Consider the following 22,209-nt stretch of genomic DNA (forward strand, 5'->3'; position numbering starts at 1 on the left):
AGGTGCTTGAAGAGATTGTGTTCAACTAAACAAAGTAATTGGTAAATTGAAAAAGGGACAAGTGCCCTCGTTTCATTTCAAAATCGCATGACAAATAACATCAGCTCAACACTTTGTGTATCTGACTGGACAAATGCACTACTTGGATTATCCTTACTCACTGTCTTTGGTTTCTACAGCAAACAGTTTTTTTTGTTGTTGTCTCTCCATGGGTGAGGTTGCTAACACAACAGAATAAACAGCAGGTCTCATGATGGCTTATGTCATGTTCAGCCTGTATCATCCATGTCCTTGTTTAGTGTGTATGAGAAAGAGAGTGTGCGCATGTACAATTCATCACTACAGTTTCACAAACATTATATAATAATAATTATGTAATATTTATTAGAGTGTTTTAAAATGGAAGGTTTTTGGTGCAGCTTTGTCTGGATATTCAATTTTACATCTAATAGTCCTCCACTTTATAGTGACTTTGTTTTTTTTTTTGCATGTGTTCCCCTGTTCTCTACAGGTGAGTAGGATACTATACAGCTTCGCCACAGCATTTCGGCGGTCAGCTAAGAAGGCAGTTCTGTCATCTCAGCAGGCTGCTCCACTCACCCCTGACAGTGACTTGTTTACCTTCACCGTCAGCCTGGAAATCAAGGAGGATGACGGCAAGGGTACTTTCAGGTGGGCCACACATTCATACTATATGTATTCTAATGTGTAGACCTTGGAATCATTATTTATGATGCCTACACTGTCTGTGAATTGTCAAATCCAGGCAGTAATTTATGTCTTGTGAAAGGTATGAATTTTTGAAAATTTTGAAAACCTGTAGAAACCCTAAACTTCATCATCGCTAAGTATCTGATCTGCAGTGGCACCACCATTATAACAAATTATATTAAGAGCTTCGAATGAAAATGGCCAATTGATCCATGTTTGTCACTTAATCACTTTTGTCACACTCATAAACACAGGGACAAGTAGTCCTACTTTTTGGGATTAAGATGGAGTGACCACAATTTTGGGTGACCCAGTTACAAAAGACACACACCTTTCCACGGTTTAGAGCATGTGGGGTACACATAATAACCATGAGGGAAGCATCAAAGTCATCTTTGCGTATACAGTATTGTGCTGTACTGTATTTACTATACTTACACTAACATTACTGGTCCCTACTTTCTTTGTTATTTCCTTGTTTAGTGTTGTGCAAAAAAGAAAAGAAGTAGTAAATGGAACATGAAAATTCTGAAAGTAAACTGTGAAATGGTCTCAACAAGACCTACAAATCATACGCTGACACCCCTGACCTAAATCCAACAGGAAGTCCACAATTCACCCATGAAAGTATGACTTTGTGCCAATTTTGGACCTTGAATAAACGCTATCTCCTCCTAGGGTGTTAATGGTATCGGCTTCAAACTTTAATACATGACTTATCACATTGTGCTGAACTAAAGTTATTAAAAACTTTGTAATAACTGGAACGGTTTAGATTTTATAAGCTCCGAAAGTTGGAGTGCCACATGGCACCTTACAATGTAAACCAATGGGGAGGCAATCTCTGGGCATGGACTTTGTGCCAAACTGGGGCGTCTGACGTCTAAACTATAAGTCAGACCACTTTCAAACCTGTATCAATGGATTCGCGACAAAATTTTCTACTAAAATATGATTTTTAATGTAAGATTTGGCCAAAGTCATGGGATTTATGAGGATATTTCACAAGAAGAGTACTCTGAAATCCTTCTCTCCAGCTGAGAGGGAGAAGGAGGGAAGAAAGTAGGGGGATGGGTGTCACGGTTAAATGGAGCTCATTTTTGAAGGATACAGCAGAAAGGTCTATACACATACAGTACATTATATACAAACTTTGTATGAAGTTTGGTGTTATTATCATTTATTTTACAATAATTGTAGGTCTTATATGTATAATTCAGTAGTGGGCATGACCTATGAGGGGAAGGGAAAAAATGGACTGAGAGTGACAGTTTAGTGATAAAGTGCTGCAGAAAAATAAAATCAAAACTAAAATTTGTAGCTCATATAGCACATATTTTTTCCCACTTGGTTGAGGAAACTATTACAAATGCAAGCATAGATTGTACTAAGTATGATCAAAAAAGACAATTTATGAGGGAAGAACTGAGGAAGACTCAAGTTCTGGAGCTCAGCATTAAAACTTTAATGAACCTTCCAAGTGGGCAGAGTGGCAGTTTGTTTTTTTTTGAGTTTATTAGACAGACAGGATTGATGTGTAGGATTTAATATTTGGTCTACAGTCCGAAGCGGAGGGTGGCGGTAATGTGTCTAATATGCTAGAATTTAGCTATCGTTGTGATGCAAACTGGCTGAATAGCGCCCCCTACAAAATTGCAGCAAAGCAGCCCCAGCAGCCGGCAAAATAGTGGACAAAGGAAGTGATGTTTATCTCCTTCTTGCACTGTCTGAAAACAGCCTAGGTCTGAAGATATCTACATGCCCATGACAGAAGCCCTTCGACTGCACCATGGCCCGACGTGCGCAAGGGTGCAAAGGCCCGTTCAACGTTGCTTTAATTAAAGTCTCATTATTTTTTCCCACACTGATAAGAACACAACAGAAAGTTCCTGTGTTGGCCCCCTTCAACCCATCTTCCCTGACCTTTTTTATTTTGTTTTCCCATATTACTGAGTCACTTCCATGTGTTCACAAACAGTCCCACATACTCAACTTATTTGGAAAACAAAAAAAAAAATGCCTTTGATTATTTTTAGCCAGCACACATTTCCTTCTCATTTGCTCTCGGTTGATTATTTTTAGTTTGCTGACTTCCAAGCAAACAGCTTTCATATGTAAATACACATAGACTGTTTTTGTGTATAAGCAAATTTTCCTTGTGCACATAAGATATGTAATGAATGCTCTATAGAAATTGTATAAAGATACAGTATATCTGTAAAATAAAATGGAAAAAGAATGTAATTAAAACTGAAATAATCCACTTTAGAAAACCCTCATTTACCTGCAGTACTTACCACTTTAAAGCTGGATAACATAAGCTGAATTATACAGACTCATAAATATCTCAGGGTCTATATTGATGATGAACACATGAATTTTATAAAAGGTGTTAAGGTTCTTGCTATATCAGCAGGCAGAGCTTTGGGAGGAATTATTGGTAAAAGTAAAAACTTGAAGGATATGAGTTTCCAAACATACTCTAAACTGTTTGAAGCTTGTGTGTGAAGCCGGGGTCAGGGGCCTTAGAAATATCTGGATGTGTCAATCAGTGCAAAATGACAAATATGAGCCAAAGTTGGCTATAGTGGGGGACATGAGATGGGAACCATGTGAGGCTCATTGTAAGATATGTGCAGCTCAGTTACTTGAAATGGAAGAACGTAGGTTGACGAGACAAATATTCATCTGGGATAAACAAACGATTGGTTCTTGGTCTAAAGACGTGTGCACATTGTTCTGCTAGGCTGGGTTTGGTGAGGCTTTTTTTTGATAATGAAAAGCCCAACATTAGTTTGTTTAGAGAATCTGTGTTTGTTCAGAGCAAAGGGCTGTGGGCTGATATGTTTACTAAACCAAAAATGATGATAAAAACTGAATATGGTACGGAGAATTATGGAGAATTATGTTGTATATAATTTGTCTAAAAAGCAAAGATCTCTATGTGCACAGCTGAGGTCTGATATTTTACCTCTGACTGTTGAAACTGGATGGTATGTTAATCTAGAAGAAGAAAAAGAGTTCCATTTTGTTTTCTACTGTCCTTTTTTAATGTGAGCTGCACAGCGCTGTGTTTAGTAAGATAAAAACAGATATTGATTTTGTAAATATGGATGATGCACAAAGGTCGAGTTGGCTGTTTACATATGAAACACATAAATAAGCCAGTTATCTGCAGAAAACCTGGGAGAAGAGGAAAGATAATCTGTAGATATGTCACAGTTCTTTACGTGAACAGTTCATTTTGGTTTTTTGTTTTGTTTTTATTTAATTTCTTTCGTTTCTTTTCCTTTTTCCGCATACTTTATATATTTTCCAGAAGATCTATGTTTTGTAAAATAGTGGTGTCCTGTAGTCCCAAGAGGGATGGGCCAAATATTTGGCATGTATTTGGCATATAAAACTAAAAAATCCAGCCTGTTTATCTGTAGTCAGAGAACATATTTACAGTCTAAAGTCATGACCCAGTCTGATAGTTGAGTTCACTAAGTTCTATCTGGTACATCAAGTTCCTATCCTCAAAGACACAAGGTTTTTTTTCCTGAAATCACAGCAAGTTTCAAATGTTTACAGTAGATTTCAAACTGATTGATGATTTTTTTTGCCCAAGAATCTCTTCACTGAAGGGTTTCTTCAACATTTCCTCAGGAATCTGTGTCAGTGACGGTTTGGAGAATGTTGATTACTGTTCCTGTCCAACCTGGTTCTCTTTCCTGCTCTTGAAACAGAGCAGGAAAGAGAACCGGGAACAGAGCATGTTGAGAAATCTTTTTTCTTTTTTCTTTGCACGCTAAATTTGATAAATGGGCTTGTTCTAAATGTGAGCATTTATTTTGAACACGTCTGGTTGACACTGATTAGTGATTAATACCATTGATACAGATGTCCAGTCGATTAGTGTGGTTGCTTTAATTGTATGTTTTAGTTTGTAAAAATAAAAAGTAGAAACTGCAGGATTATTGTTTTTCTTCCAAGTATTGAAATAGTCAGCCTGTGGTCAAACATTACCTCAAATTTATGAATTTTAAATCTAAGATGTTAGTAAATTTGCCTTCCTGTGTCAGCGTCAAAGTTATCACTGTATCTGCTCACAAAATTTAACTAGATATACTTTTCTCACATTCATCTGTGATTTACATGTGTGATTTTCTTTTTTTTTTTTTTTTGCTGGTAAGAATCTGGTTAATAATATTTCTGCTTTTTTTTCATATTCAGTGCCGTAGCAAAAGACAAGGACAAGCAGAGCTTCAAGCTGCGTGCAGGAATGGACAAGAAAATTGTCATTTATGTCCAGCAGACCTCCAATAAGGAGCTGGCTATTGAGAGGTAACATACACTCACACAGTCATACACACACAAGAATAGAGTACAGTAGCATATTCAAAGGGTCTAGTTTACTGTACAGTGCCATAAGATCACTGAATGTCTCGATTTTAGTCTCATGCGTCAGATAAGTGATAATTTCCAGTTGGTAAGCACAGAAAACTGGATTGAATATTCAATAAAACAAACAATCCGGTCCATGTGTGAGGTCCCAGCACAATTTTCAGAGGATATATTCTGAAATACAACAACTAAGACAACAGATATATCTCAAAACACAATAAAAGGACACAGAAACAATCTAGATCAGGGGTCTCAAACTCAAATTACCAGGGGGCCGCTGGAGGCAGAGTCTGGGTGAGGCTGGGCCGCATCAGGTATTCCACAAAAAAAGCTTAGCAGGCGCAGGCTAGGATAGCAGGCGCAAAAAAAGGCGACTACTACCGAGCCTTATTTGCTGTCACAGTGCACCAAAAATGGATGTAAAGGTCTTTAAACCTCCCTTTGTACGTCAACAGTTGTGTCCGTTCCGCTCATCAGACCTCAGTGAGAATTACGCACAGGCTCTCCAACAGCTGATCATTACGCACGGCTGCTGTGGATATTTGAAACGACTTTACCCCTAATTCATCACATTTTTCTGCAAACCGTCACCACTGTAAAGTGTCAGTCAGAAGAATGATAAATGATTTATTGATAGAGCTTGTGTTGAAACGGACTTTACATAGTGCTTCAAAACAAAATGAAGTGATCGTCAACACAGAGATGATGCTGAAATAAACAGAATGATGCTTTAATAAGGTTTAATAATTCACCTTTGAATTTTACTGAAAGCTGTGTTGCAAAAATAACGACACAACCTAGCGTGAGGTGCGCACATTCTCAGCGCACATTCTTCCTATATAAATATTATAGTTGTTGTGAAACAGCCATATACCCCTGTGATTGGCAGGTTCGTTCAGCTCCAGCTTGTGCGATAAAGGGACCTTCCACACACAACACAGTAAAGTGCCGTTCATATAAAACGAGATTGAGACCCATGATCTAGATTGATGAGAAAGACCATACTAATGGATGGTATGAGTTGACATTTCTGTCACTCTGGAATTGTCCTGTAAAAACGAAAATATTGAAGAATTTGTCCTGCATCTGTCAGTCAGATATTTGCTACAGTTGAGACATGTCGACATGAAAACATGACCAGACATTCATAAGAAAGGAGTCACTCAGCTATAATTGATAAACATACACTGTTCAACATCTTTACATCCGTGTGTCGGACCGTGTCAGTGTTTAAGTGTTCCAGCACAGTTATAAGATGGTGATTGATGTGAGTCTGTCTCTCTGAGGCCCTCTTTTTTTTTTTTTTTTTTTTCCACAGTTTAATAAATCTGTTGAAACATTCCATCACCTTTTTGCGGACTTCCGTTTTCACAGTGGTTTGTTATTGTATGATGTACCCAGAGAAGGTGCAGGATTGAAGTGCTGTGTTTAATATTCTCCACGCTCTGGTCTGTGTTAGAGGATCAGCGCGTTAACGGTGCGGTAACATATGTGATGTTTTAAAACTGGTTTTACTCTGTAGAGAGATTTATTGTTCTGTCTCTGGTTCCTGGTCTTGCTCTGTTCTTTTTTTTTTTTTTTTTTCTCTCTCTTGCTTTTTTCTCATGTGTGTCTCCTGTTATGTAATCCCATTCATTTCTCTTTTGTCTTTCTTGCATCCATGTGTGTATGTGCATGTTTGTCTGTGTGTATGTGCATGTTTGTCTGTGTGTGTGTGTTTGTGTGTGTGTGTGTGTGTGTGCTCCTTCCCCAGGTGTTTTGGTCTCCTGCTCAGCCCAGGGAAAAATGTGAAGAACAGTGACATGCACCTGTTAGACCTGGTGGGTGACTCTCGTGTTCATATATGTGTATGTGAGTGTGTATTTGCATGTTAGAGTTAGCTAACTTCCTCCAACTTGTTCCCCTTCAGGAGTCAATGGGAAAGAGCTCTGACGGGAAGTCTTACATCATCACAGGAAGTTGGAACCCCAACACGCCTCAGTTCCAGGCTGTGAATGAGGAAACGCCCAAAGGTGACAGCCAAAAAAATTTGTCAAATTCAAATGAAAATGAATGATTTTCAACAGCTATTATTTCCTCACTTCATATAATTTATCGGGCAGTCAGTTGTTTATTGGCTCATATTTTCACATCTAATATCTGACACATTTCCGAGTGTAAAAATCACTTTCCACTGGTTGCACAAATCCTCAAATCAAGCTCTGAAGGAGCAATTTATAATAAAATTATGGCTACAGTATATAGGCATGTAAACTCTACTTTGATAATTGATGTCCCTGTTAAAAATAATGTTGCGTACAAGACAGACACAACAAATGTTTGCACAGATTACACATGAATATTGCTGGAAAGTTGTTAATGAAATAAAGACGATCACATCAGTTGACCCAGGTACGGATTTTGTTCCATCCTTGTGCCACATACAATACCTGCTACACCACCAATCCAGCTTCAAACATAATAAGTCAAACTCTTATGCTTTCATAAATGACCCAGTCACAGGTTCGGTTAACATATTTATTAGTTATAGGTGGTGAACGGAGGTGAATCATTCGTGGGGATATGACATTTCAGTGGTTTTTCTTGTTTTTTTTCTAGATAAATTCATGTACATGACGACAGCAGTGGACCTGGTGATCACAGAGGTGGAGGAGCCAGTCCGTTTTCTGCTGGAGACGAGGGTCAGAGTGTGCTCCCCAAATGACAGGCTGTTCTGGCCCTTCAGCAAGCGTAGCTACACTGAGACCTTCTACCTTAAACTACGACAGGTATGTCAAGTCACGGCACAATTTTCCATCCGCGTTTAAATCAGTTCAAGTGAGGGTCTCTGTAAATTGCACCAGATACCAGCTAGGACTTGCAATGATGCAAAGCAATCGGTTTGTTAGTATTCTATGGATATGTAATTACAAAGGAATCTTTGAAAATACACAGACAGTTCAACCTGATGTCTGTTCAATGTTTCTCTCTTCAGATGGAGCGTAAGGAGCGTAAAAGTCCTGCCTCTGACACACTGTATGAGGTGGTGAGTTTGGAAAGCGAGACTGAGAGAGAGAAACGGAAGACCACAGCGAGTCCTGGCATTCTGCCCAGTGGGCCTGGGAGCATGGTTCCTTCACCACCTGAGGATGATGAAGAGGAAGGTGATTGGCTGCTAGTTTTTCGCTTAGTCACTACTTTTTTTTTATTTTTAAGGCATTCGGTACAGAGAGGTAACAAAAAAATAAAAGTCCTGATGTTGCAAAAGATGTAATTTCTTTATATAACCCATATGAAAATATTCTTACAAACATGACCACATGGAGGAGGGTGACAAGCAGAACCATATGAAAATATTTTTAACATTTTGAAGCACTTTGTGTACTTGATTGTGTCAGTCATATAAACAGCCTCAAAGCAGGCGCTTAACTGGCAAGATAATCTAATAATACTCTGGAACATTAAACTGTTGTGGTGTCCTTGGTCAGGATTGACCTCCATCAGAAGCACGGACCTCCAAGACACAATACTTTAAAGTAGTACCCAGCAGCATGAAATGTACATAGTTTAACTAGCATAAAACCCAGAAGCATTATGCTGCATACTTTCAGATTTACTATTTAACATTTACAGCCTTCAGATTCGATCACTGATACTTAATCTAAAAACTAAAATCTCTGTCCTGAGAGACTTTACTTGTGTCCACAGGAGTCGAAATCCTGTGGGAGATCAGACACTATGTTACAGAACTCTATGTACTGTATCCCAAAGAGTACTTTTCCAGTAGTGGTGTGTGTGTGTGTTTGTTTTTCTTTTGTATTTCTGTGTGAATGTGAGATGTAGCAATGAGAATAGAAGGCGGAGAGCATAATTGGGGTACTTGCTGTATCTTTCCGGGTGTTAGTCTTTGATCTACTGTTTGGTACATTTGGTCTCACTCTTTGGACTTTGTGTCCATTGATTGCTCCGCGCCTGTTGTTGTGAAGGTTTAGATACCACACAGTACAGTTTTTCAACTGTACCATCTATCATATCTTGTAAGCTGCTCATAGTAATTTGTATCCTTTACTTCATCACTTTATGCCTAAATTTGCACATCTGGTTAGATGCCAACAGCATCTTGTTGTAAAGTACTTGAACTTATTCAATGACAATTAAGTTGAATCTAATCTAATCTAAATTGATACTGTGGAAAGTTGGATTAAAAGAGCAAACAATTTGTTTAGATTATACAATTCCACATCTAGGCACTCATGTGGATTATCAAATAAAACATTACATTTTTACTGAGCTGTTGTTCAAGTTCAATATTATATCAACAGCTCATATGCAGTTAAGATTAAAAACAGAAATACAAGACAACACAACAACACACAATGTGCAACATTACAAAACATCAAACCACGCGATTTAAGCTTGTGATGTCAACAGCTCTTTATACAACTTAAAACAAATTCTCTTTAAGTGAAGAAGGTACACTTTGGCATCATCTTGGTAACACCATTGCAGGAAATTTGTGACTGATTATACAAAACAACTATCTTTTTAAGTTGGGAAACATCTATAACTTAAGTTTTCACATTCATTTAATCATTGCTATACAAAGTGCAGTGTTCTCTAAACTTGTAAACTTTTAAGAAGGAAAAGAACAAAGTATGTTGTTGTATAATAATGGATCTAACTTGTTGTGTATGTCTCATGTCCAGATAATGATGAGCCTTTACTCAGTGGGTCAGGTGATGTTTCCAAGGAGTGCGCAGAGAAGATCTTGGAGACCTGGGGAGACTTGTTATCCAAGTGGTAGGACTTTGTTCTCTTTTTCACTTTGTCCCTCCCCCTTGCAGTGTACACACACACACACACACACACACACACACACACACACACTGCATGGAGTTTAGCGGATGTTCTGCATGTGAAAGAAAGAGCAGCAGGCAGGAGTTCTTGATAAGCAGCTTATTAAGATGGCTTCCCTTTCCCATTACTGCATTTGTTTTTAATCAAAAGCTTGTGATGAACTGAATAGAAACTGCCCCGACTTTAATTAGCTGTGAGTTAAGGCACACACACACAAACACACACACTGCACAGCATGCCTTTCTCTTTCTCCCTCTCTGCATGTTTTTCAAGAGAACCATAAAATGTAGTTCAATTTATTCCACCTGTACAATACATATATTTAAACCAAATATCTTGTTTCACCTCATATATTTTTGATCATAATGTATCACTTTTTGTCTTCATTATGTACTTCGGCATGTTTTGGCGTTTATAATGTCCTCACAGAAAACCAAATGTTGACATGACCATCAAAGCAATGAATTCTTTTTGGAGGTATTTGTCTCTCAAGTAAAAAAAAAAAAAAAAGAAAAAGCCTAAATAAAGAAAGGAATCATAAGACTAGCTGAATCATAATACTAGGCTTTGTGCGAGTGATTGGTGATTTTGTGTGTGCGCGCGAGAGTGCGTGTGTTGAGGCATTGTGGGATGTAGAGCTCAGGGAACACACAGAGGAAAATCACAGAAAGCCCTTTACAATCTTATGCCCCTAAGGACCAGGCCTGGCATTACTTAGGTCACATGCACGGACACATGCGTGCACACACATACACAGTATACTCTTGTTTCCCTTCTTAGTCCCAGCAGAAAATGCCACATATTGCATAACCTGACGCTCGGAACAAATAAACAAAACAAACTCAGAAAATAGAGAGGGATGAATTAAGAAAGGAAGGGGAAAAAAGTGAGAGAATCATCAGGGATTTTTCTGTCGGCTCCAGTCAGGCGATAGTTGGTAGGCAGGTACAGCCGCGCCTCCAAGTATACCCTCTCCTTCTCTGTGTATCTCTAATTCTATCTCTGTCACTTTGCTAGTGGGCTGGCAGATGCCTGAATTCATTTATATCTTTATGCAGTGTATATCACCCGCTGAGAGTGTTTCTCCAACAGCTTTAACACTTAAATATGAAGATGAAGAAGGAAGGAAGGCATTAAAATCGCCGTGTATTGTTGCTTTATGTTTCTATCGGTTTATTGTCTTCTATTGTCTATTGTTTTCCAATCCTTATAAAAATAGGGAAGGGGTAAAAGAAAGCAAAGCTAATGTACAAAATAAATGTTAGGGAAAAAAGATAAATAAAGTATGACACATTATGTGCGAAAATAGCACATATATACCATCATTGAAATGTTTTATTCTCTTAACTATTTCATGTCATTTTTCGTTATCTTATTTTATTTGATGTTAATCTATTTTGTTGGTTTTATTACGTTTGGAAACACAGAAAGATTGCAACTGCTAATTTGTATGTAATGAGGGAGTTATCATTGTGCTATACTTTAAGCAACACTGAATGAAGTTTAAATAGCTGAGTACGTATTTGATTTAAAAAAAAAAGCCGTCACTGACCCTCCTTCTCCTTCTCCTTTTCCTTCTCCAGGCATATGAACTTATCAGTGCGTCCCAGGCAGCTGCCAGCTCTGGTGCGGAGTGGCATCCCCGAGGCTCTCCGCGGGGAGGTGTGGCAGCTCCTGGCAGGTTGCCATAACAATGACCACCAGGTCGAGGAGTACCGCACTCTTATTACAAAGGTAATACCAAACAAAAGCATTGTCTCTGTTAAGGTGGCTGCAGCACACCAAATTCCCACGATCCCCTAATGTTGGTGGTGTAGTGATTAGAAAGGCTGTCCCTTCAGCAGGACAAGACGGGAACAGTCTCCTTTAATTTTAGGACACATCGGAAAGCTGTACACATCACCTCTACTGATTTTGTTTTTTTGATTTGTCTAAGCTTAAGCCATCATTGAGATATCCTTTTTTTCAGTTTTACAGTTTCCTCCTTTAATATTTTACACTTGGTTACATTTAGATCTCTGTAAGTGAAACACATTACATTTTAACACATTTAATTAATTGTTTCTTATGGCTCGTGCTGGCCAGTGCATATGTGTTACTGTTTTTGTCCTTGGCAACAGTTCGAGTAAAGAAAGTGCACCTCAGGGGCCACTGATGGCCCTGTTAAGTTTCTCTCTCATGTGCTTCTACCTTGTGATGATAACCACTGCTGCCCTGTAGATCATGCCAGCTGATTACTTTGGCATTATGCAAGTGTATTATACCCTTATCTTTCTTCAAGAATACATTTGTGGTGTGTTGATCGCACTGTTAAAAGTGAAAACTTTTTCTAATACAACTGTAAATTTGTTGATACCAATAGTGTCTTAACTTATACCCAGTTCATAAACGAAGAAACAAAATATCTTATCTATCACTTTTTGAACCTCTGAAAGCAAGGAATCAAAATTTCAAGAGGTTAGCTCTGGTTTTTCGCCAAGTGGCAACTGAGTTGGATTATTGTCGCGGTATTTCCAGAAGTTTAATGTTACTTGATAACGATACCTGCTGTACTCGCATAATTTAGCTAATGTTTGCCCAAGCGTGCACTGCTTAATGTTTCTGAGGTAGCGGGGTGTGTTTCCAGAGCGTGAAAGGCAATACCCCACACTCCTTATTCAGAAAGTCCTGGCTCCAAACAGAGAAGATAGCACTGACTGTAAACTGCAGCTCTGGGCTTCAAACCTGTTTCGAACCAGCTCCAATGCAAACCAATGGGTGACTTCACACCCCACTACATCCATCTTTTTATACAGTTGCTGTTGTTTTTCACTGAAACAGTCAAGAAGGTCAAGAGATAGAAATTGCAATCAGGTTTTGTATTCAGTTTTGCATCTTTGGCCTGGACCATGGCCAGAGATTCCTTGTTTTAAGATAGTTACGATGGCTTGCCTATGATCTGAAATTTAGTTATTATTATTCAATTAAGATGATTTCGACGGGGGTATTTATAACATTAGGTTTGTTATAACGACTTGGCCTTGGTTTTGCCTCTGAATGTTGTGGAGGGACTAAATACCGCATTTCAACCTGTGTGTAGAGAATGTGAGACATTACTTGCTATTTTATCTCTGGTCACGTTTGACAGTTTAGTTTTCCTCATATTATTTTTAAGCACCATAACGGTGAATTTTTAAAAAAAATCTTTTCGCTTTTCAGTTTTAGTTTAGATAATAACAATGTGCATGAGTAGGTCTGTCTGTGTGGCTATGTGTATAATCATCAGAGATGATTTAGCCCTGCTGTAGATGGTAAGACACCCTGTGTTCTAAGCACAATGTGGTAGTGTAATTTTGCTCTGGGCTGCCCACTAATTGGGCCTCAGACTGTGAAATACATGAACTATGCTATGTACTCTGACCTTTCTATCAACACCTCGCTTGAACCAATAGGAGCCTCCCTGTCCTGTCCACAGCCTACAATAGCCAACAAGACTCCACATTCAAAGGAAGTGCCCCTCTTCTTTTGTCTTAAGACTGAGCCAATAGGAACAGATTCTGCTGATGACTGGTGCTTCGTATAGCCAGTGAAATTCTGAAAATGATCTATGCAGTTTTAATGGGTCCTATAAAGCCAAGAAATTGTGTAAATTTAAATAGTTTGCTGTGTGTTGCTATTTATATAAACTCTTTTCCACCATAGCGCTTGTTTTGACTCTTTTATATGCAAGAGTTTTCAAGAAGGGAAAAGCACCATAATGTGTTTACTCTGAAGCAGGGGTCCTTTGGAGTCTCCAAATAGTCTTCTTTTTGGAAATTATCAAATTTGGACTTGGACTAGGTGAGGTTAAATGCTGTGGTCCCATTGTTTTTTTTACAGCTAATGGGTCCCAGCTATAGTTCATCTGCAGGCATCTGTTCACAAAAAATATTCAGGTGGAAATAAAAATCTACTTCAATGTGTTCAAACTTCTATTACTCAATGACAGTAGCACTTACAATGATTCTGACTGTGAGGGGAGAAACCTCAGAGTGTTACCTTTCAAAAGAGACCAACACCATGAATGTACTCCAAATGGTTCAAGAACAGCTTTCAATTTACTTTGGGTATGCCTGGGATAGGCGTTTTAGGCTAATTTTACAGGAATGGTAAGAGGTTTTAAAGGCAACATCCCCGGGTAGCGAGCTGGGTCCCAGGTGGTGACAAGATGTTGGTCTTGCCCTTTCCTCCCCTCTGCTCTCCTCTCCCACTCTCATCCCCTTCACCCTCCCCGACCATATTTCTTTCCTCCAAGTCTTTCTCTTTTGCTCTTTTCCTATCTCTGCCTTTGTACATTTCCGTTATTTTAATGTAGGAGCCATGCTGATTTTCCCTCAACATGAATGGTATGAATGGAATCTCAACTTTCACTCGCACAACAATAACAGTGGTTTGCAATGCCACTGTATTGATAGACATTGGACTGAAAGTTGGATAGGAATTTATTGCAGAAGCACTAAAGCATTCCAGGTTTGTACGCCAGCCAACAAACACACAGAGAAAAGTGTGGAGAACACGTGCAACTGTATCTAACTCCAACAGACAATTTGCGATTTATTTGGTCTCCCTAGAGCAAGACCGGGCAAGGTAGTCAAGACCATTTGCTATGTGATAAATGTCTTATTTCACGCAAAAAAGGTACATATGTACCCGCATAGTTAGTGTAAGTTGTATTGATTTTTAAAAATCAAACTTGAACTAAGACACAAAAAATCTTGTTAATAGAAAAGCTCTAAAGAGTATTGAAACATGTTCCATAATTGTAGTCTGCATATCATATGTATTAATTAGGAAAGAGTTTTCATTCACATTCATTTTTCTTTTGTTATTGGTACTAATTAAGGTTTCTTTTCTCATGTACTAATTCCTTCTTTCCCTTCTGAGCTCCTTATTTAAAATGTGTACATACCATACTCATGTGCCAGCTACTCATTTGTATTGTGTGTTTTCTGTATTCAGCCTATCTGTGTGTATCTCTTTGTGCTGCGTGCAGTGTATGCACATCATGTTCTAGCTTGCACCCTCTTTTGTGTTCTCACTCTGTCTGAACTTGGCGTTCATCTATATATTTGAATGCAGGGCATTGATGGAAGTGGAAACAGGGGCTGTAGGTCTTAGACATTTGACCTATTCTTGCCTCAGTGAGCCGTGACAAACTCCCCAATATGAGAGGCCCTGCTGCCAAGTACTGGGAGTACCAGTCTAACTTTGAATGCTGACTAATTAACATTCCACTAATAACCAATAAACTCATCAGGCTGTTGTAGCCATGGCCCACATTTTGCATTAGCTCCATAAATTATAGTTGGCAGAAGCCAGTCACTGCCAGAGTAACTAAATATGGCAAACAAATAATTGTTTTTGGCAGCACACTGGTCCAGTGCCAGCTGATTTTAATCACTAGAGTGTTTTGAAAGACAATGTGACATATTGAAAGGCAACATTTTATTATCCAGAAAAAACATTAATATTGCCACCATATTACAGCGTAACCACAGTCAACACATTTCTATCTGCATAATATTACTCTTTAAGTTAAATGTTGCTCAACCTTAAAAGGTACAATCAGTGTCATTTTTCTTTAATGTAAGCAGCAGTGTGGTGGTAATGATTGAAATGATATTGAACCATGGATATTGTAGCATACACCATGTTTTTAAAATGGGGTTCCTAACCTTTTTTGCATTGTAGACTGTTTTTATATTGACAAAGTTGTTGTGGACGGACCAATTGTGAGAGGGATTGGGGAAATGATAAAAGACACCAAAACTCTCAATATTGAGCTTTTAGAGTGCTCGAGAATTTTAAGCTAAAGCTTTTTTTTTAAACAGTATATTTATTGTTTTCACATTGAATGCATCCAAGAAGGGCCATACATCAACAGTAGCATGTAACCTTTCCTTAAATCCTTTCATCTTTACTTTCCCCGACCTCTTTGCTTGTAACAAGTACATTAGCAAAGAAAAAGAATATATCTATGTATATAAATGCAATATAAATATACTTTAAGAATGTAAAAAAAAATGTAATAAAGTAAAAAAGTGCCTGCAATAAATCCAAAGTTGTTTCACAAGCTCAGACAAACTTCACAATTTGTCAAATCATCTAATTTACCTCTGAATATATATGTAATTTTTTCCATCGACATACATTGAGCCATATTCTTTATCCAAGAGCCCATTCTAGGTCTTTTTTTTTCTTCCAATAAAGTCCTAACAAGCATTTTGCTTGCAGTATGCACATATTAATATACTGGAAATCTTCCTTTCTCCAAGATCAGGAGGATACAGCCCCAAAATAATAGCCTTAGGTTCCATGGGCACCTTTACAGACAGAATTTTATAAATCATACAAATTACCTCACCCCTAAAAGTTCTTCTCTTGTTGCATTTCCATATGCAGTGTATAAATGTTCCTTGTAGAAGGTTACACTTAAAACAAATGACTAACATAGTACAGTTGTTTAAGTCTAATCATATTGGCTGTGGCCTTATTGGCAGATAGCCTATTATACTCAGAATAAAGTAACAGATGCTCCGTATTTGCATCTGTCGTATTCAATCCTGGCTGAAATATTTGTTTTAATCTTTGAATCTAGCAAGATCATTCCTTAGCCATTCCTTTTGCTTGTAAAACGGAAGATTTGTCCTCTAATATATGCTTTGAATGCTTCCCATCTGATAAGTAAGGTAACTCTTAGAAAGGTTGTTGAGGAATGTAGGAGCTCCGTTTGATAACATAAAATGTATTGTTCAAAATTAGCTGATACAAAAAAGAAAAAAAGAGGTTGACAGTGAAAAGGATGACTGGACTGAGAAATACATTTTGACTGAGGGAAGTATGAGACCATTGTGCTTGAATTGCAGTAGTGGCCATAGTGAAGGGTGGGAACAGAAAACACCACCATGACACCAAACATGCCTGCTTTGAACAAATCTAACCAAAACACATGAAGAATATATCTACATATAATATTTAATATAGTAGACTACACAAACTGAATCAACCCTTTTTGTAATTTCGACTTTATTACTTACCGGTATACTACTTTGTATATTTCATTTCTTTAATAAATTGTATAATAGTTATGCACTTGAATGTCTGCTTGCCATTGTTTTTCCCAGAATTCTGCTATCAGAGCTAGTATTTAATTAAGTTATTACTAAAGCCAATAGTAATTGAATGCAGAGGCAATTATGTAATATGATAACAAGTAGATACATTTACAACCAGACCTTTGAGGGCAACCATAATGCTGATGTGGCCTGGGATGAAATTGAGTTTGACACCCCTGCTCTAGCATTTGGGTTTAGATGCCGCCAAATGTCTATTAGGTTAATTTCTTGGATTAAGCACTGTACTGTTTTTGTAGTTTGCACATGAGTAACATCCAAACCAGAAGATCTGTCTTTTACAGGGTCAAGGGTGCAGTCGAAGTCACCACAGATAATGCATTTGCCAGGAAATGTTAAGATTTTCAGGAAGAGATTGCTGTAGAAAGCTGGGTCATCCCCGTTGGGGCTATATACATTTATCAGACTTATCTCCTCATGCAAAAGAAAACCACGAATAATCAGAAACCTCCCAGTTGTGTCCTCAACCATATCCTGTATCTGCATTGGACCAGATTTATGAATCAATACAATTACTCCTCTAGCACTTGATAAATGAGACGCTGAAAACACCTGCCCAGGCCACCTTCTCCTTATCTTTGATGTATCCCCAGGTAGAAAATGAGTCTCCTGTAAAAAAGCGACTTAAGCTCCCAAAAACTTTATCCTGCTCATAACCTGTTTCACCTTTGCCAATTTGTTTAAACCCCTGCAGTTCCAGGAAATGCAATTCACGTTAACCATTGACATTTATGTGATTTTCATTTGCTGCTGTGAAATAACCCTTTAAAACAGACAAGTGTACTTTTGGCAGTGGCACATATACACTTGCAGTTAGATATACAGACGAGTGACAAATTAAAGGAAATCCAACATAAAGTGTCTTAGGTGTTGGGTTGCCAGAACAGCTTCAGTGCACCTTTGCATTGATTCTACAAGTCTCTGAACTCTTCTGGAGGGATGAACACTATTCTTCCAAAAGATATCCCCTCATTTGGTGTTTTGATGATGGTGGTTGAGAGCGCTGTCTAACACGTTGGTCTAAAATCTCTCATAGATGTTCAGCTGGGTTGAGATCTGGTGACTGTGAAGGTCATAGCATATGATTCACGTCATTTTCATATTCATCAAACCATTCAGTGACCCCTCGTGCCCTATGGATGGGGCATTATCATCCTGGAAGAGACCACTCCCATCAGGATAGAAATGTTTCATCATAGGATAAAGGTGATCACTCAGAACAACTTTGTATTGATTTGCAGTGACCCTTCCCTCTAAGGGGACAAGTGGACCCAAACCATGCCAGAAAAATGCCCCCCCAAAGCATAACAGAGCCACCAGATCCTCTCACTGTAGGGGTCAAAGCATTCAAGCCTGTATCGTTTTTTCTTTTAATTTGTCATCCGTCTGTATATTGAAACTGCGAAGAGGAAATAACTTGGAACTTACAAATCCTTCCCTGAACCTGTCCAGCATGACCATGCATGGACTACCCCTAACCTGTATAGTAATACTCCCTTCAGCTATCAGCGGGTCCACACCATAGTGAGGAACCATCTGTAGGCCCGTTTGAGTTTCCTTAACTCATTGTCACATTGCTCCTACATAGATATCAATCAACCCCATACTTATTTTAGTTATCAAATCAAAATCAAATTTCCTCTTTTCCTATTGTGAGAGAAAATTGAATAATAGGTTATCATTTTATAAATCCTTTGTATATATGTTACAAATATTGTTTTCAAACTAAGGGGTCAGTGTTTTCAACTGAATGTAATGTAATGGCATTGTCATTCTGATATACATGTAGATGAAGAAACCTTACTCTGAGGCTAGTTGACCTCTTGAACTTGTTTCTATCCGAGGGTTGTTTGCTGACCTCTGGGGTTAGCTAGAGATATCTTTGCTTCAAGTCTTCTGTCTTAGAAACTTTGTGGATCATGTAGTGCCCAGGCAAGCTAAATTTGAAGGATGTCCTTGTTTGAAGTTATTAATTGACCATGAGGTCATCATATGACCATACTTGTTTGAAAGAGGGTGTAACAGTTTGTGGAAGGTCCCTTTTAGGGACCTGACTCTTTTTAGCTTTGCTTCTGGGGAGGTATAAAGCTGTCTGGTTTGAGTTCACAATCTCTAGAGAAAGGGCCAGCTGAACAACATGCTTTTTCTTCAAAAATACAAGATGATTGTATTTTTGTTATGTGTTTTTTGTGTTTGGCCATTTGTATAGTTGTTACTGATGATGTGATGGACTGTAAAGTGTCTACAACTGATTCAACAAGTAACAATGTTTAATGTTTTCTTTATGTCTGTGTGGTTCTTGAGCAACTATGAAAAATTTCCACGACACTATCATTTCGTAAAAATAACAATTATAAAGACAGATAGGCCCAAAACAGGAGATAAAAATAACAAGTTATGTGATAACTCAATAATTACAGGACTGCCTAATTTCTACTGTTTTTCAGGTAAAGACGTCTATAAGCAAATTTGAGTAGTACTCTCAAAATATGTTTGAGTCCAGTCTCTCGTTCCAGTGATGTAGTTGTTCACTGCTGCTGGTGAGTCAAAGGTGTAAGTTGCCTCTCTGTGAGTCAAGAAAAGTCTAGCTGCAAATAGGATCCGATGCTTGGTGATGTCTTTCTCTTGCAGTTTTTGCCATATGCTGCCAAAGCCTCTTTGTTGCTGACAAATCTTGATGGAATCTGATAACATTGTCCTTGCACATTACCTGGCCTTTCAGTCTTGCTGCCCTCAGGACCCTTTCTTTATCTCTGTAGTTGAGAAACTTCACAATAAATTGCGAATTAGAGTTGTGCTTTTGGCCGGCGATACAGTGAGCTCTCTCCACTGCAGGCGAGGGTGTGTTGAGAGTTTCTGAGAACCATTTTTTCAATAAAGGCACAGCAGTTTGTCCCCTCTTCCTTTTCTGGTATGCCTGTTATTCTCAAGTTGTTACGCCCGCTTCTACACTCTAGGTCATCTGTTTTGGACACGAGTAACTTTAACTTGGCCTCCAAGTCTTTAACATTCGTTTGTAGGTTGTTGATTGTATCTTCTGCGGATTAAATGCGTTCGTCAGCCTTGTTGACGCAGCCATTTCCCTCATATTGGCCTCAGTAGCTGTTAGCACTCCATCAGTTTTCTGATGAAAGTAATGTTTGAAGGATGTGATAGATTTCACAATGTCTGCACTGGTCACATTGTGTTCATTTGCGTCACTAGCTAGCATGGCGCCTTCATCATCGATTACAGAGTCTCGCGAATTTTCATCGTTAGCTACCAACTCTCTTGTTTTAACTCTGTCCTGTTTTTCCAGACTTTGGAAATTTTCAGATAATTAACAACGGAGCAGGAGATTATATCTGTTCACTCACACCACCATCCCAGTAAAAGGTTTTCACTTTATACACAAAAGCGTTGATCTTTTTTCTTTTTGCATAACTTTTTATACTCAAGTTGTGTAACTGTCATTCAGCTTTTTTGCTGAGTCATATTGTTTTCTTGTGGCCTAGTGGCAAATTTTTGCAGCTTGGTGGTTGGAAACCGCTGTGTTAAAGTAAGTGGACATGCACACTGAGGTTTACTATTAACTTTTACAAGGACAGTAAAATGTTGTTCTGTTGACAGTATTAACAATAACATACACTGAGCTACTAGTTTATTAGGTACACCTGCACAGTTGCATGTTTCAGCCTCTATTTACCTACATAGGAGGGACATCATGTTAAAAACGGCTCCTAAGGTGTGTAAATGACCACACACGCGCACACACGTGCAGGACACAAAGTAATGAGATAAACACAGGCCCGGTCGGCAGACCTGGTGTGCCAGCCTCCTGTGGAGAGCAAAAACAAGCACTCATAACTACCTGTCTGCCTGTATGTCTCTGTCTGACCCACATAATGACCTGTCTGCCTGCCTCTCTGTCTGTCTATCTGTCTGTCTGTCTGTCTGTCTTTCTAATCATTTGTATTTGTGTACGCCTGACTCTGACTCTCTCTGACTTCTACCTTGACCTGTTTGTGCTCCTGTCAGCTTGTGTGTCTTCATGCCTCTCTCTGTCTGCCTGCTCATTTGTGTTTTGTCACATTGTGCGCTTGCCCCTCTCTCTCTCTGCTCTCCCGCTGTCTTGTCAGCCTAACACATCTACCTCTTTCTTTTTCTGTGTGACTGTACGCCTGCCTGTCTCTCTCTTCCATAGGTTTATGTGGGCATTACTGTTCTGGCTTCTGTTAGAAAGCCCTGCGTTGAACATGGAAATACTTTTTAGATTTGTTTTATCCTACTTTGAAGCCATTTCCCCACATGATAATACAAAGTGAATGCCAGAAGGTTTAGACAGTCAGATGAAAGAATTTAGTAATTTTTTCTGTTGAATGTTAACAGACTTCATTTTTCGAGGAATCTTGTGCCATCTTTCTACAGTAATGTGTCTCTCTGTGACTACATAAGATTTCCTTCACCACCCTTGCCTTATTTTGGTATTAGTTTATGTGCTAGCTGTAGGCAAATCGCACCGAGATGAACTTCATCAGTTCACAGAAAATAAATTATATTGTATTAGCTGTCCAGTTCCTTGAAATTCTTTTTTTTTCCATTCCTACCAGGCATTTCTCTGATAAATAAAAACCTCAGATAGGAAATCAGCTGACCAGCTCCTCTTATGTTTTTGTTATATCACACTGATACAAAACTTGGCTCAGTGTGACTGCTTATTTTTATATTTATATAGCAACAGAACAGAATTATCAGGATTATGAGCCACCAGCTGGGTGCTGGCGGATTGTGAATACTAAGAATACTCAGATGGAAGTCCAGCAGTAAGGCAGTTGCAAATCAACCATTGTTGTTCTTTTAAAAGTTAATAGCTTAGCTTATCAACAGAAAATGTATTTCAGTTTTGGTAATGTGTTCTTGATAATGTATCTTTTGTTATTTAGGTAAAATTTCCAAACATTTGCAGGTAATCTACCAGCGATATTAAGCATTAATTGCATTCCGCCCTAACAATACAGCAGTGAGACATGGGCATGACATGAGAACAGTAATAAGCACTTTTTTGCTACTAGTTTTTCTTTTCCTTATAGTCTGACATGCTTTACAGGTGTTTAGGGCTGTTGTATTGTTGCCAGCTGTTTGTCAG

At 38.5% G+C, this 22,209-nt stretch overlaps 1 protein-coding gene across 6 annotated transcripts in view; it reads left to right on the top strand.

Annotated features, from left to right (window-relative positions):
• The window catches only part of LOC122968298 (rab GTPase-activating protein 1), an 83,626-nt gene that overhangs the window by 21,277 nt on the left and 40,140 nt on the right, over positions 1-22,209 (top strand). For 5 of the 6 annotated variants that reach the window (XM_044333416.1, XM_044333411.1, XM_044333414.1 and 2 more), the window contains 8 exons: positions 512-672; positions 4,927-5,037; positions 6,851-6,917; positions 7,007-7,109; positions 7,696-7,865; positions 8,072-8,240; positions 9,783-9,876; positions 11,517-11,667. In XM_044333416.1, the coding sequence (XP_044189351.1) occupies positions 512-672; positions 4,927-5,037; positions 6,851-6,917; positions 7,007-7,109; positions 7,696-7,865; positions 8,072-8,240; positions 9,783-9,876; positions 11,517-11,667 (1,026 nt within the window). Of the gene's footprint in view, positions 1-511; positions 673-4,926; positions 5,038-6,850; positions 6,918-7,006; positions 7,110-7,695; positions 7,866-8,071; positions 8,241-9,782; positions 9,877-11,516; positions 11,668-13,364; positions 13,614-22,209 lie in introns of those variants that run through there. The other variant, XM_044333415.1, reaches the window with a different exon arrangement.

The sequence above is a fragment of the Thunnus albacares genome, chromosome 18 (genome assembly GCF_914725855.1).
Source record: "Thunnus albacares chromosome 18, fThuAlb1.1, whole genome shotgun sequence".
NCBI lineage: Eukaryota > Metazoa > Chordata > Actinopteri > Scombriformes > Scombridae > Thunnus > Thunnus albacares.